The sequence below is a fragment of the Callorhinchus milii genome, unplaced genomic scaffold (genome assembly GCF_018977255.1).
Source record: "Callorhinchus milii isolate IMCB2004 unplaced genomic scaffold, IMCB_Cmil_1.0 Scaffold5, whole genome shotgun sequence".
Taxonomy (NCBI): domain Eukaryota; kingdom Metazoa; phylum Chordata; class Chondrichthyes; order Chimaeriformes; family Callorhinchidae; genus Callorhinchus; species Callorhinchus milii.
The window spans coordinates 64,373,587-64,389,805 of record NW_024704746.1 but is presented as its reverse complement, the minus strand read 5'-3'; the positions used below and the strand labels follow the sequence as shown (position 1 = coordinate 64,389,805).

The 16,219-nt window shown below is 40.6% G+C and overlaps 1 protein-coding gene across 2 annotated transcripts in view; it reads left to right on the top strand.

Moving 5' to 3' along the window:
• exoc4 (exocyst complex component 4) overlaps positions 1-15,920 on the top strand; it is a 216,550-nt gene extending 200,630 nt beyond the window's left edge. Inside the window, exons 14-17 of one of the 2 annotated variants that reach the window (XM_007890836.2) lie at positions 4,061-4,190; positions 6,196-6,374; positions 7,997-8,156; positions 15,611-15,920. In XM_007890836.2, the coding sequence (XP_007889027.1) occupies positions 4,061-4,190; positions 6,196-6,374; positions 7,997-8,156; positions 15,611-15,848 (707 nt within the window). In that variant the 3' untranslated portion in view covers positions 15,849-15,920. Of the gene's footprint in view, positions 1-4,048; positions 4,191-6,195; positions 6,375-7,996; positions 8,157-15,610 lie in introns of both variants that reach the window. The other variant, XM_007890835.2, reaches the window with a different exon arrangement.
• The last annotated feature ends 299 nt before the right edge of the window (positions 15,921-16,219 follow it).

The following is a 16,219-nucleotide window of genomic DNA, read 5'->3' as shown; positions in this document are numbered from 1 at the left end:
TTTTGAATGGTTGTTACCCTCAGAAAAGCGAACTGCCAGTCGACTAACAACTGGGTTACTACTTACTGCTGGGTAAACAGAGGCGTGTGGAGTAAGGAAACGTGCCTAACGTCTCACCCCGCCCAGGAATCAAACCCAGTTCTCTCGTTGGCGAGGCGAGTGCTCTAACCACTGAGCTACAGGACTCCACATGTTTCATCTATTTGATAAGGCACTATATCAAAAGCAAGGTTTATTACATTCTTAAATGGGAGTTCAAATGAGGAGAAGGTAGGTGATTAAAAGATGCTCTCATAATTGGAACCATTTGGTAATGTAACAACAAAACAGATGTAATTAATGTGCAGTGTTCCAACATTATGGGGTCTAATTTGCAAGTTGGGTTAACAACCCATGCACAGACATTGCAGGTTTGGGTTAACTGTGCACGCACATACAGGTGGCTTCAATTATGTAATTAACAAGCAAAGTAACATTACAGAATCACTTGGATTCCTCGTCGCTAGTGGTTTACATAACTCACAGCTCCCGCGATTCTCTGTACATCGGCCTTTGCACGTAGTTAACCCATCCTGCAAACATTTTACCCCAGTAGGTGACATCCAACAAAAAAAAATGCATCAATATGCCATTGCTGAACAGAATTTAGATGGGTGAGCAGGCAAACTTTTCAGGTGAAACTTGTACTATTATAATTCATTTGCCAATTAGATTGAATTTATGTTCTGTAGCAGGAGTGGGATGTTCCGTTTTTGCTGTTCATGTGTAAGAATTCATTAAATGGTCACAGTACGCATACCCGAGACTAAATTAATTCACGCAAATAAATTCTAATGGTATTCAGCGGGCATTTTATCACTGACGACAGTCACTTTACTGTTCATTATCATTATTTACTGAGCTGATGGGAGGAACTGAGCTGTCATCTTATCTTTGATGTTTTCAAATTGGTTTTCATTTTATTTATATCTGCAGAGCTTGTAGAGGTAGGACAGGTGTTCTTACAGAAACTGCAGTGGGAACATGTCCTCACAGTATTCTGCGTAGTCAAAGCACAGCATGCAAACAATGTTTAATTACTTCTACAAACCTGATGATATCACCATTTCCCTTGCACTCACTCAGAGGTTGAAAACAAATGGGAATTTGATGATTATAAATTATTTCCAAACTTCAACCCAACAACTCCGTAACTGTAACTCCAGCGCCTTGGGACGTCCTCACAATATGAAAGGCGCTATACAAATGTAATTTTGTATTGTATTGAAATATGCTGCTGTATTGCATTGAGATGACCTCCCAGTGGGAAACGTGCCGTATAAATGTAAATTGTTCTTGCTGTAGTTAGCTCAGTGATTTCTTTGTAAAATCTAATTACTTTGCAGATATTTAACCGGCATTTCTCAGTAAGGTTTATATAAATTGAGAGCTAGATGGGCAGAAAAGCTAGATGCACCAAATTCTTTCTCGGGGGAAAGTTTGTTAGGATACCAGGATACATTTTGTGATTTGCAATCAATCCTCAACAGGGCAGGCAGAAGAGCCTTCGGTTTTAATCGCACATCAATATTTATGTATGAGTGTCTGCTGGGTTTTGTTGGTCTCACTTCTGGTCAGAAGGTTGTGGGTTCAAGCCAATGTTGCCTTGAGCTCACAATTCTATCAGTAAAAGTAAAATATCAGTAAAAGTAAAGCACATTTAGACATGATCAGGCACAATGAAGATGTGAGTTCTTCTTTATATCCAATATTGCTGCATCACGTAAATGCTTTGAGATGTCTAAGTGTGCTTGACCTGGAATCTGAGATACAATGGAACGAATTATCAGTGGACTGCAACAGCATAATGGAGGTAATACTTTGATGGCAAGGCAATGGCCAACATTTGATATACCACCCAGGCAAGGATATATAAATGCAAGTTGAATTTATTTTTGGAAAGATGTGTTAGATTTGTGTCTTCCACCATTTTCTGGAGAGAAAAGAATAACCCTAGAGTATGTTTAACTTAGTAACTAACCTTGCTTTTAAGATTAGTAATATCACTTTGAAAATTTTCTGCAGTTCACTCTATACCAAGTGAATTAGCGACATCTGCTGGAGGAAAGGTTCAGCAACAGCTTTTCCTTAACTTCCTTTGAAAAAAGTCTTGAGTGATCTGTCAAGCTGAATACTATCTTAAAAATACATAAAGATGTATAAAACATATTTATCCACTCTGGTTCTTTGATGTCCTTGTTCAGTATTTTTCCCTCTATCTTACTTCTGCTGATCTTAAACAAAAATATACCTTTTGAAGCTCCTTGCTGATTAAATCGTTGCTAGAACCATTGAATCCAACAACGGGAAGAGACAGAATTAATGCACACAGAGTTGAACTAATAGGTTAGAGGATGGTTGATAATAATACTAATAATTCTTGCATTTGATATAAGTACCATTCACACCGAGAAGATGTCTCAAAACAGAATATTTACCATGATGTGAGGTGACTGTATTTTGTAGTGAATATGGAATGTGGGTTCAGGTGAATGTGGAATTCTCTGTCATAACCCATAGATGAAGCAGAGTCTATAAATTCTTTCAAATGTGAACCAGGCGACTTGATGGATTGACCGGCTCCTTTCTGTGTGTAAAATACTACTATAATAAAGTTGATTCAACTTCCTTTTTTTATCAGCTTTGCCAGCCTCAAAGATACACGACTATAGTAAGGCGCAACTTCAATTAAAAATATTCCACATCGAAAATTAAGAACTCTTCCTAACTGTTCCAAAGGAGCCATTTCTACTTCTGCGCATTTTTAACGGAGTTGCCAAAAGCTTTTCAATTAGTGCATCATTTGTTGTTGTCGGAGGAAAGCAAACTCGTGGTTTCCTATTGGACAGCATTCAATGAATGCAAAAGGTCAGAGTGAGTAACATGTCCATGGCAGACTCTGAATCCTCTGTGATCCTATCAAATGATCCGTGTGTATTTCAATACAGATATTGTGATAGCAAGATCACAAGGACGAGGAGCATTTAAGTGTATTATTCCATAAATGGGTTTGTATAGGGGAAAAAGAAGTGCAGGAGTATGGTTAGTTTTTTTTTCTTTCATACCATGAATTTTCATTTAAAGCTACATTGATTTATAAGAACCAATCTTCCAGAGGCTCAACCTTGCAGAGTCACCTTGATTGTTTGTTGACTTCTATCTCAGCAGTTTATGCAAAATGACATTGGGGGAAGAACATTGTATTCACAAAAACCGCAGAGCAAAACCAAGTGATGTTTGTTTGTTTTTGTGATCTCCCACCTGCAGTGATAGCCGAGAAGTTAATAATATAATAATAAACCTTGCATTTGACTTAGCGTCACTTTAAAGGCACAAAATCAAGTGTAATGATTATTGTTATTCAGGTTCCTAAATTGGACATCTGTTCCAAACAACCAGTTCATCTTTGTGATTGAGGGGAGATACATTTGTTGTCTCACCATCAGTGATATAATAATAATCCTTGCATCTGATATCGCGCCTTATCACATCTTCGAGACGTCCCAAAGCGCTTCACAGAATATACTGTAAAGTGAATTGACTGTATATTTTGTGGACGAAACACCCATATGCTAACAATCTCAATGGGAAACTGGAGTTACCACAGACCAACTGTGTAAGTGTGTTGAATATACATGCACAATTGAAAATGAAATGCTCCCAGTTAATGGCATTGTTGTTTTGGTTCTCTCCAATCTTCAGGTTTCTTGACACAATTCTAAGTGCAACAACAACAACGACTTGCATTTATATAGCGCCTTTCATGCAGGGTAGCATCCCGGAGCGCTTGACAGTGGCGGAGTCTGACCCCGAGCCAAGGGGAGAGGGAGGGAGGGGAGGCGACCGTAAGCACGATCAAAAACCAAGGTCGTTAGATGGGATTTGAAGGTGGGGAGGGAGGGGGCAAGGTGGAAGTACAGAGGTAACGCTGGACGTTTTTAGCACAGCGGAACTTTTTTTTTAACTTGGTTTCTTTGTGATTACTTTCCGTGTTCCAATTTTCTCAAAGCTCTCTCTCCAGGTCAGGATGTTCATGTAAACATGGACATTCCTCCAGTGTCCGAACAAATTATGCAGACTCTCAATGATCTTGCAAGGTCCTTCCAAGATATGGCCGACCGCTGCCTTCTGGCCCTGCATCTGGAGGTCAGGTATGCTATCTCCACACATGTGTTGTTTGAGGTTTCATTTTGTTTCCTCACTGACCGCCTGCAAATTGGACTCATTCGTAGTTTGTCACTAAGTAAATATGGATTTTTCTTATGTCTAATTACTGCACCAAATTGATGAAACTGCATCAGTTACTCAGTGAGGAACCGAGTCATACAAGCGGGAGAAGGTCCCAGTTCTGGGCTGAAGTCACCCGATCTTAGCTGGAGTAGCAACAGTAGAATAGCAGCCTTGTCTTTGGAAGAGAATACCAGCCACTTATTCCCACTTCCTGATGTTGGGCGATTCGTAGCAGCAACATGCTGAGTTCAACAGTAGGACTTGTACATGAACAACCGCTACGTTGCCAAGTATTGATCAACAACCAGCGGAATCGTACCCAGAGTCAGTTCCGTCAGGAGATGAGTTTGAGTGAAAAAAATTGGTAAATGAGAAAATTACAACAAAAGGTCCTCTGCTGGTGAGACAGTTGGTCGTTTTAATATAAATCATCATTGATATTTCCAGGAGCTTTACTAACGGATTTGTTTGCCCCAACTTCTAATTTCACGTTCCTCCTTTTCTTTTCAATACCATCATTTTAATTTCTGTGTCTCTCGATCGTAAGGGGAAAGCTGGCCTTCTTCACTTTTCAGTAATAACATACTGAATACAGTGTCCAGTAACAGTTAGCCTAACCGACACTTGTCAGGCCTCCCATTCCAACTCAGACCTACGTATCGCATGCAGTGTGTCGTTGAGTCTGCCTATTCCAAATTCACATCAATAAAGCTAAGAATTCTGTAAAACTAGGCGACAAATGGAGACAAAATAATCCCCGACAGTTAGTGAAGAATTTGGTGGAATGTTCATTTCTACCCTAAATTACAGATTAATTGGTTCTTTTGTTTCATTTATTTTTTAACCTATTGCCCTTATATCAAGACATGGGTGTGGCCACCACAAGGGCAAACAGAAAAGAATAGAGGAGTGGACTAAGTGCACCATCAGCCTCCAGTGGTCTTATTAAAAAAAATCTATGTAATCATAGTTCTGCAGTAAGAGACTTGACTCACTGATCACTTATCAAAAGAGGTGCTAGACACTTGACACTGTTTCAGAGATTGTTAGGATGAAGTTTCATTTTGTCATAGATTCACTGAGTGCTATCTGATGTTATTCAGAAGACACACCGATATAGCAAATGTTTTGTGTGAAATAAGCTTCCTTCTTGTTATACTTACCCTTGCCCTCTGGGTATGGAAGACAGCCAGTGTCAGGAATCCAGGTTTCTTTTATTTAGCAAATCAGACATTGGTGATTGACATGGCATCATAAATGAGACCACATCAATTTGTCTCATTTTTGCAAGGCAGGTGAGGGAGAAAGGCTGCCAAAACAGTCGACTTGTCCATCAACAGCCAAAGCCTGAAAACAGTACCCGTATGAATAAATGTCTGTAACGCTGGAAGAGTTAAAACATTATGTTTCGTCTCAATGATGTTATTTTACAAATGGAACCATTGTATTTCCAGCTCCTTGGGACATCCTCCTGACGTGAAAGGGGCTGTATAAATGCAATTTGTTTGATGTATGTGTGTGGGTGTGGACAAAGAATGTGATTTGGAATTCAGCAGATGTGCGAATTTATTCAAATCGGCCTTTGACTATTCTGGTCGTCCTCAATATTACCACCGTGGTGCAGATAAGATGTCTATTCAATAATAACCAGCCCCAGAGGTGATCATTACCAACTTATGATTTCCGATTAACTGATTACAAATAAGTGTTAATTAAGCCTGAGACACGCTTCTCATTAGCCCAACACTGAGTGCTGATAATAGAGACTTCAATGAAGGTTTTGAAAGCCATGATATCAGTGCTCATGGGATTTCTCAACAACTCAACATCAAAGATGAGCCACAGCTGATAAACGTTTCTTCAAGGCGCTCGGCAAATTGGCGAGTTGTTCTGCAGAGGTTTCACCGTTCCTCCTTGTCTCCTCAGAGTTCACTGCTTTCACTACCTGATCCCCCTCGCAAAGCAAAGCAACTATGCCATCGTTGCTAACGTGGAGAGCATGGACTATGACCCACTCGTGGTGCGATTGAACAAAGACATCAGCGCCATCGAGGAGGTGATGAGCGGCAGCCTGCAGCAACACAAGTTCCAGTACATTTTTGAAGGTAAATGAGTTTGAATCAGTATAAGCAAATCTAGTGACAAACGAAGATGCCTTGGTGTTAATTGACTTCCAGCAGCCGACGCACTCAAAAAATAAATTAATGCCATCACTGTAGGAGTCAGAAGAGATTACTGTCACTGGCTTACAAACTACGCCTCCATTATTGAACTACAGTCATTTACTGTTATGCTGATTGACCAACTTAATTATCAACTAATTTTATGCAAAGCCTTACAATGGGTTTCATATTGAATGTCACATCTGAGCTTTCTGTGTCATCCATCTTTCCCTTCCAACAAGGCATCCTTTCAAGCGAAAGTTAAGAACTTAGCACAAAGTGAAAAGGAAACAAGGGTTAAAAGAACCATTTAAAGGGGGAGCACTGCTGCAGTCAATAAAGAAATCTAGGAGAAGGAACATGACCAATTGTGCAAGGCCTCAGCAAGATCGAAGAGTAGAGAAAGAGAGAAAACTGGATAAGTTGAGAATTAGTGATTAGGTTCTAAAAAGTCTGAATATTGCAGGAAGAAAGAAAGATGAGGAATTCCATAGGCTTGAGTTACAGGAAAAGAATGAGTTAGGTGAGTAGGTGGTGCATTGAATGTTGATTTCAACATAGTGAAGATACAGAGGACTTTGAGGTTAAGAGGAATACGAGTAAAATTCACAAGAGCAATGACTTGATAAAATACATATAAACATCTGCTGCCAAGTCGCTACTTGCCTTGTTGAGACATCTAACTTGTAAAACTGTTTTCACCCGGGAGAACATGTTTGATCCAGGCAAGTATCCATTCGACATTTAACTTTCCAATTGCATGCTTTAGCATGAATTAAAGAAGTCTAAATAGGATAGACTGCTAATAGGTAAACACTTGATGCATTGTTACTAGCATGTTTATCCGATCATAATTACAGAATTTAGGAACAAAGTATTATTGAACTGAAAACTGATCGAGAGTCTGAATGGGCTCTTACTCTCTGGTTCCCAAGGTTTAATGATTTTTGGAAGGAGAGGAGGATATTCACTACTTGTCTTTACTGTTGTAAACCCTGCCCAAGATAATGTATTGGCCAGCCTGTACCCCATGCCCGTGCTGTTTTTGAGCTTATGGAAAAATCGCTACTCATTTTGTCTTTCAATGATTTAAGAATCTCTGGAATCCCCCAGTTACTTTGCAGTAGATACACTGCATCATTTATTTACTCCAGGTGCAATGCTGAAATGGATGGAGAAATGTTTAGGACAAAAGAGACAGGGTCCTGGTTAGAAATGTAGGAAAATAAGCTGTGAGCCTTAGGACATAAAGGTGTAGTTTCTTCATTTTGCATTAAGCACTGTGATCTTCTGTTAACAGCACATGTTCTGTGAAAGCAATTAAAACCAACCTCTTGACAGAGGGAGGGAGAGAGGTTCAAGGGATTCAAGCTGGGTACTGAAGCAAGGAAGAGATTAAATGGACTGTTTCAGACCTATAATGTGAACCTAGAAGATTCAGAATGAGCAGAATGAACCAATGCCCTTTTTTCATATTGTTCCTCGGGTGGAAACAAGTATAACGTTTTGTTTAAGAGAAAGTAAACAAATGATTTCCATGTTTGTTTTTCATTCTTTAAACATAGGCCTGGGCCATTTGATTTCCTGCATTTTGATCAACGGAGCCCAGTATTTCAAGCGGATCAGTGAATCGGGGATCAAAAAGATGTGTCGGAACATCTTCGTTCTTCAGCAGAACCTCACCAACATCACCATGTCTCGAGAGGCAGACCTGGACTTTGCAAGGTTAGTACCAGACGGTTTTATAATAATATAACAATCCTTGCCTTTGATATAGTGCCTTATCAAGTCATCAGAATCTGTCAGAGCACTTCACAGGATGTACTATAAAGTGGATTGACTGTCTATTTCGTGGGCGCACAGCAATGTCCCACAAACAGCCATTCGGGGCATCTGTTGGCCAGAACACCGGGAGAAATTCCCCTGTCTTTTCGAACAGGGCCATGGGATCTTTAACATCCACCTGAGCAGGCAGACCGAACCTCAGTTTTAACATCTCGTTCATAGGATACAACATTCCCCAGCACTGCATTGCATAGTCATCTTAGACTATGTGATTCCAAGTTCCAATCTGGGATTGGTACCATCTGACTCAGAGGCGAGAGCAGGATGACACCGTTTAGGTGAACCTTATATCATGTCCCATTCCCAAACCCAAGAGGCAGCCTCGCAAAGCTGCTTCCAACTGATGCTAGTCTGTATCAGATCTATATCAATGCAGTGATTTATTATAGAGTTGTTCAAAAACTAGCTATAGGTACACATACTGGCCACATCCCTCTGGAATTCTGATTGAGTTTTGCTCCAGTTTTTTTTAACAGGACGTCACAGCAGCAGCAAACACAAAGGTGTGCACATATCAGGATATGTATCGCGGCACTGATTTGCTGCCTGCCAAAGCCATCACAGGCATGGTAAAAGCTTGGTGTGTGCACACTTTATCATTGATTATCACTTAGTTGCACTGCAGCGCTTCAGGTACTTGTAGAGTCTTGTCGTGTATTGGTTAGAGCACTCGCCTCACAAGCGAGAGGACCCGGGTTCGATTCCCAGGCGGGCCAAAACCTTAGGCAAGTTTCCTTACTCCACACACATTTGTTTACCTGGCAGCAAGTAGGAACCCAGTTGCTAGTTGATTGGCAGATCTCTTTCTGAGGGTAATAATCACTTTAAAAAAATAGTAATAATAATTTGGTCACTCAATCCACGGTTGCTTATTGGACGCTGCCGCGTTTTGCCCACAAAATATACAGTCAATTCACTTTGCCGTATATTCCGTGTAGCACTTTGAGACGCCTCAACAAGGTGATCAGGCGCTGTGTCAAATGCAAGGATTATTATTGTTCATTTATTACTCTCACAAAAACAACCTGATTTGCTGCCAAGGTGCTAAACATCCTGACACATTGGTGGGTAGGTGGACGAATGGTGTACACCTGTCAAAGACTATTGCTGTGAGCAGGAAGAAATGAGATGTTTCAGAATAGATTCAATGTGGGTAATAATATCACATCTATCAAGAAATAGCGGAATGCTAGTTGATGGTTATCGGTGTAAACTCTCGACTTTGGTTCAATGGTTGGGTTCGAAGTCCATTTAGTGCCACAGTTTTAGATTCCTGCTTCTCATCCCAATTCATTTCCCGACCCCAGGGCCTTTATTGACTGCTCCATCACGAGTTACCAATTGAGTTAAGCCAGGATCCCACAAAGCAATACAGAGAAAGCCCTCTCCGCAATTGAAAGTAGAAATGGGAGTTCCCAATTCATCAGGTCTAACCATTGTGCCAAAGTCTTGGGCTAGTTCACACCCAAAACTAGTCAGTAATTAACTTGAAATGACACTGTTTCTTAGCAACCGTGTCATGAAACATTTCATTTTCTACACTTGTTTTGCAATGAAGTCTTGAATATCCGAGGTATTGATTTGTTTGCAGACAGATCGCTTCTGATGTTTGCCGTTTTATTTACAATCATTTTCGATGCATAAACCAGTTACTATTTTAGCCAGGTGACAAATTATTGTGGCTCGATCAATGCAACTTAACCATTTTCATTGACTTTTTAAACAAATATGTATTTTTAATTTCCACGATATATCTTCAAAATCAACGTAAAGTTTTTTTTCCCCCCTCCATCCCTTCCATTTGTAGTATAACCGCTTAGATAACAGCTTGAGTATCTGCTGACTAAGGTGGGGTCTTCAGCCTCTCTGCGCCCACCCTTTGGAACTCCATCTCACATTCCCTTCGCCTCACTCCCTCCCTCACCTCCTTCAAGGCACTTCTCAAGACCCTCCTCTTCGACCGCAACTTTCGGCCACCCTCCTACCCTCCCAAACCACCACCCCCCACCCCACCCCCAGCTCGAGTCCAAATCTCTGACTGTCCAGCGCCTTGTGACGTCCTCCCAACGTGAAAGATGCTGTACAAATGTAAATTTGTATTGTATTCTGGCAAATTGAAATTGCGGAAGGGATTTTTTAATCCACATCTCTTGTGAACTTCGCCAGATAGATGATTCTGATTTACCTTTTATGCCTACGGGAATGACCCAAGATCTTCTCATTGACCACTCGTGCTGCATTTTGGGCACTATCCCAAGTATATCACTTTTTGTGGCATCGATGCAGCAATACAGTACCCCGCCTCTGCACAGATTGCTATTGAGCTCACGTCCCCCAGAAACAAAACCGTAAGTCAGACACCCAGCAAAGGAAACGGTATCGAAATGAATTGACAAAGTTATGACAGGGTGGCGTGTTGGAGGAAGAACAGCACCAAATAACTGACAGAGGTCTTTGTGTTGTGATGAGAAATGCATATTCATTGGATTTGTAATTAGTTGTCATTAGAGGTATTTGCATTCCCTGATGGCCCTTTGGGACGCTACCAGTGATTTAACTGTACCCTGTCTGCCTCCAGCAAACACCTTGGGATATAAACCTGTCATCATCTGAAGAACTAAAAGGAGCGTAGAAAGGTTGAGAAAGTATTCGGTGAGCTGTGAGTGCACTGTCATTATTTGCGCATAGCAGCAAGTGCAAGGGAAAGCTTTTCAAACCCAGCAGGGCGCCAATCATCACCACACATTCACGCTGACATGGCAGCTCTCTGGACTTTCGTGTGACTGCTACTTTCATGGGTGTGAGCATTGAAAAGAATGCTTTGCTTTCGTGCTGTTAGTTAGGATGGATGATACGTCCACAGTTTGGATATTCAGGGCACCTCTGAACTGGTTCCAGACTAACACTAACAAAATTCCAATTCAAGTTTAGGGTAACCTCCTTCCACCCACCCTCTAAAAAGAACAGATTGCATTCAGTACAAACAGTGAATTTATCTTCAATTTATATGTTTTTCTTGCTTGCAAGCAGAAAAGCTGAATTTCTGAGCATTCCCAACACGGTTTGATGTAGCAGTGCTTCACAGAACAGGGTCTATTGGTTAGAGCACTCGCCTGGCAAGCGAAAGGACCTGGGTTCGATTCCCAGGCAGGGAAAAGGTTTCCTTACTCCACACGTCTCGGTTTACGTTGCCACAGGTAGGAACCCGGGTGTTAATCGATTGGCGGATCGTTTTTCTGGGAAAAGAAAATAATGATTTGGTCAATCAATCCACGACTGTTTGTGGGACACTGCTGTGCGCAATTCGCTGCCACAATATAGTCAATTCACTTCAACAGTGTATTCTGTGAAGCGCTTTGAAACAGCTCAAAGATGTGATAAAATACATCAAATTCGAGGATAATTATTATTATTCAGGTATGTTTTTAGTTGTGACCTATGAAATGGCAACAATAACAGGAAGAATAAGGGAGAAAAAAGCAACTTATCTATTGATGATGGATCTCGTCTCGCTACTTGGCTGATACAGGATTGCTTGAACAAATCGCATTTTCTGATTGAATTAATTTACACGCGTGTTTGATCTCTACTGATTTACTGGCTGTGTGTATATATATATATATATCAGCTATGCAGGATAGGCACATTAAATCTCTTTTTTTTCTTTGCTAAACCGAGACATTAAAAAAAGACTATTCTTCAAATGGCAATTTTAATTATTTATCACAGTAGGTTATTTGGCAAAAAATGTGCTGTCCTTGACTTAACTGCATAATGTAGATGTTTCAATGTGAAATTAGCATTTTGTACAATGCTTCAAACCAGCACTGTGATATTTTATTCATCTGAACCCAACATATTTGTAAAACGACTCAGTAAATTAGCTTTCATTTATTTACACCGGCAAGAATTTGCATTTCATTTCATTGCCTGGACCCTGAATTTGAAGACTATTGTGCAACCACTAGCACATGTAAATAAGTTGTACTTGATTCTGCTGATGTTGTGGAATATCGCTAAATCAATGTCGTCATGCATTACGGTAATTAATGGATCTGAATATTTCATGCAGCCCTCAGGAATTATCCTTTGCACAGTTTAAAACAAATTAACCTGCACCTTCCGGTCATTATCACATTGCTCGTAATGGTGCAGAGAAAGATAACATTCATCTCAACAACAACCACGATAGGTATCAAACCTCTCAAGCTTATATTTACAGCACTGTGTAGCTTTTGTGTCTTGACCACCTGATGTAAATTCAGGATCCTGGGGACCAAGTGACAAACAACAAATTACCACAAATTACATTTGTATCGCGCCTCTCACGTCGGGAAGCCAGCCCAAGGCGAAGAGGGTTAGTAACTGGACTTTTACCTATGGGACCTCGTCACGCCTGACGACCTTCCTCTTCGACCGTCCTTACAGTCACCTCCCCACGCTCCGCCACCACCCCCCTCTCCCCCCAGCTCGGCGTAATGTTCCACCACTGTCAAGAGCTCTGGGATGCTACCCTGCTTGAGTGGGTGGGGGGGAGAGAGATATAAATGCGAGGTGTTGTTTTATTGTCAATCTCAGATAATTAATTTTCATCAACTTTAAAGTTTACTCTGTGAAAGGCACTCTATAAATGTGATTTTGTTGTTGTTGTCGAGAGTACCAGCTGTTGCTGCATTAAAGTTCTTGTGACTGACGTAGAAATCCGCATTGCCCTTGGTCATGCACGTTTTGCATAAACGACTTTCAACTCAACACTGAGTCTGTTAATTTTTCATTCTTCAAGGTTATTCATAAATATTTATGGTGGGTCATTTTGATTTGTACAAGCTGAAGGAAAAGAAATCTGTTAAAAAATTGATGGATGATTCCTGTGATTCTTATCACATAATGAAATATGAAAGAACAAATATAATTGGCCTTTCTACTCTCAGGAATCTCCATTTAGACTTTATGTTCTGTTGTAATTATCTTTACAACCTTATCTTCTATCAGATGGGCACTCCAGGCTATCGAGGACTTTATGGATAGACCAAATTTCTCATCATTAAACAAACCAGCACTGTTTATCAGTTATGTAATGTAACAATCATTGAGAATGTATGCATATTTAATATTACTAACTGCACTCGTTGATACCTAGACTGTGAAATTGATGACTGAAATTTCTGACTGATGCTGGGATATAGTTCCCTTAGTGACACAGCACCTAAGATCATTCGTATAAGTGGGAGACTGGTCAGCAAGTGTCAGCAGGCAAACAGGAAATCACAGTCAAATTAGATCCTGTCCTTAAGATGACATGCATACTTTACATCAGGGGACACTGGATAGTAATGAGGCTAATAATCCTGACTAATAATATTGTTAATGTTTTTGTCTCTTCAGAGGTCAACTAAAATAATAATGGTAGCCCTTGCATTTGATATAGCCCCTTATCACATTGTTGAGACGTCTCAAAGCGCTTCACAGAATATATTGTAAAGTGAATTGATTTACGTATATTTGTGGGCCAAATGAATTCTGCATTATTTGTACCATGATTGAAAATAAAATCACAATCTTTGGTTTAAAAATATTCCAAAGGTCAATACAAGGCGAGGTAAAAGTTCAGGTACAATACAAAGATAGATGCAGAATAATGTTCTCTGCCCAACGTTATGTTTTAATCACCAATCTCAGAAGATTACCTCCTCCCTCCTGCACCCATGTTAACATTTCCACGTCCAACACCGCTCATTCTCCTGGTCTCTGAGTGAGTCTAGAAATTTAGTTCCAACATTTGTGAGCACTTTTGCATTCCAGACTGCCGCTCATGAGGAAGTGGGTTGTGAGTACCCCAATCTTATTTCACGTAGGAAACATGTAGCTTGTAGCATCCTAAAGGCTAGGGAAATAAGTCGCATCCCATTTGCCTGAGATGGGCGAGATTCTACCCTGATTTTGGAGGTGAAACAGCATTGTTACGTGTATGTCCTTGTGTCCCAATGAGCTGGTTTGGCTCTGCAGTGTGTTCTTTCTTTTCATCTATTTTTCTATCCCGAAGACTATTTGCACATGAGCGAGCAGGAGATGGACATATGCGACAATGTAATGACATCTGGTGGTATAAATGAAATTGTTGTACAGTATCACTGTATCACAGTATCTCTTTTCCATTGCGTTTCCATTGATTTTGTTGCTGCAGAAGACCCATTGTGTATTAAGAAAATAATCCATGAAATTGTGCTTTTTGTTTCTTTTTAAGATAAGGAAGAAGTATGATTTGTTTAAAGAGGAGCAATGCCGCTTTAGTACTGTTTTGACACTCCATCTTAGCAAGTGCAAGTACCGGGTTTTCTGTCCGTGCTTTTAAATGCTGGTTCCAGTTTTCAATCAGTCACTTCACTGAAAGCTTCAGATCAGTGTTTCTCACCGAGGAGATTAGCATTAGGAGCAAGAGCAAGATAGCAGGACACAATCACAGGTTTATAGCAGTAAGTTATTACAGTAATGTTATCGCTGCTCTCAGTTCCAATTGATGCCAGTTTTAGTAGATAAAGTGGCCTTTGCAGGTTGTAAGTGGATCTATCCTCTGGGGTGAGCAGAATACATGTACTTGAAGAGCTCTACCAGGCTTAAAAATGAGCCAGTTAGGTCATTTGTGTTGCTATTGGAAACAGCCTGAGCTACTTCCAATAACAAGATGTCTTGTTGCACTATTGCTGCAGGCAGCACAGTGATCAATACTTACTTACGATGCATAGGCTGTTTCTGAACCCAGACTTTATTATAACATTTTATGTATGAGTTTAATTACAGCAGCCGTTATGATTACCTTGTATTTGCTCTAAGGGACATGACTTGAACACCAGCATGACTGAAATAACAATGTAAAATAGTTGATCAATTTGTTCATCGGATTTGTACGGCAGTTGCTGGAAATGGGTTTGAGTCTTAACTCAGTGGTTAGAGCACTCGCCTCGCAAGCGAGAGACCTGGGTCTATTCCTGACAGGGCGAAATGTTGGGCAAGTTTCTTTACTCCACACGCCTCTATTTACTTAGCAGTAAGTAGTTGTTAGTTGATTGGCGCATCGCTTTTCCGACGGTAATAATCCCTTCAAAAAAAAGATAATAATAATTTGGTCACTCAATCCACGACTGTTTGTGGGACACTGCTGTGTGCAATTGGCTGCCACGATTCGCCCACAGATATACAGTCATATTCACTATAGAGTATATTCTGTGAAGCTCTTTGAGACGTCTCGAAGATTTAATAAGGCCCTATATCAAATGCAAGGATTATTATTATACTATGTGCCATGCGTTGACCGTATATATGCCTTTCATCCACAGGCAGTACTATGAGATGCTGTACAACACTCCAGATGAATTGCTGAACCTAGTAGTGGATCAAGGGGTGAAATACACGGAACTGGAGTACATCAACGCTCTGAGTCTCCTTCACCGCAGCCAGACAGGCGTAGGAGATCAAACCACTCAAAACATGCGTGTGCAGAGACTCAAAGAGATCATCTGCGAACAGGCAGCCATCAAACAGGCCACCAAGGACAAGAAAATCACCACTGTGTAAAGACCCAGCGAATGTACCACAGACAGGGACTTGCCAAAGAGCAGCTCCACCCAACATAGAGTTATAGAGATGGGGCTCAAAGGCCATCATCAATGTAGTTGTCTTAGCGCAGGTAGATTAATTAGTGTTAGGAAGTATGCTTAGTTTTGTGGGGATTAACATGACACTGATGTACAGAACTTCTTTCCCTTTACAGCAGTAGCTCGGGTGGAGTTGTCCTCTCACAAGTCTGTTTGCCTTTATTAATGTCCAATTAAACTTGAACTCTATTAGTTCTATTAGTTCTCAATGTAATTAAGCTGTCCCTTTCTCTTTTGACATTTGTGCCGTTGTCTAAAACAACCACTGAACCTCCTCCCTCAGTTGAGATC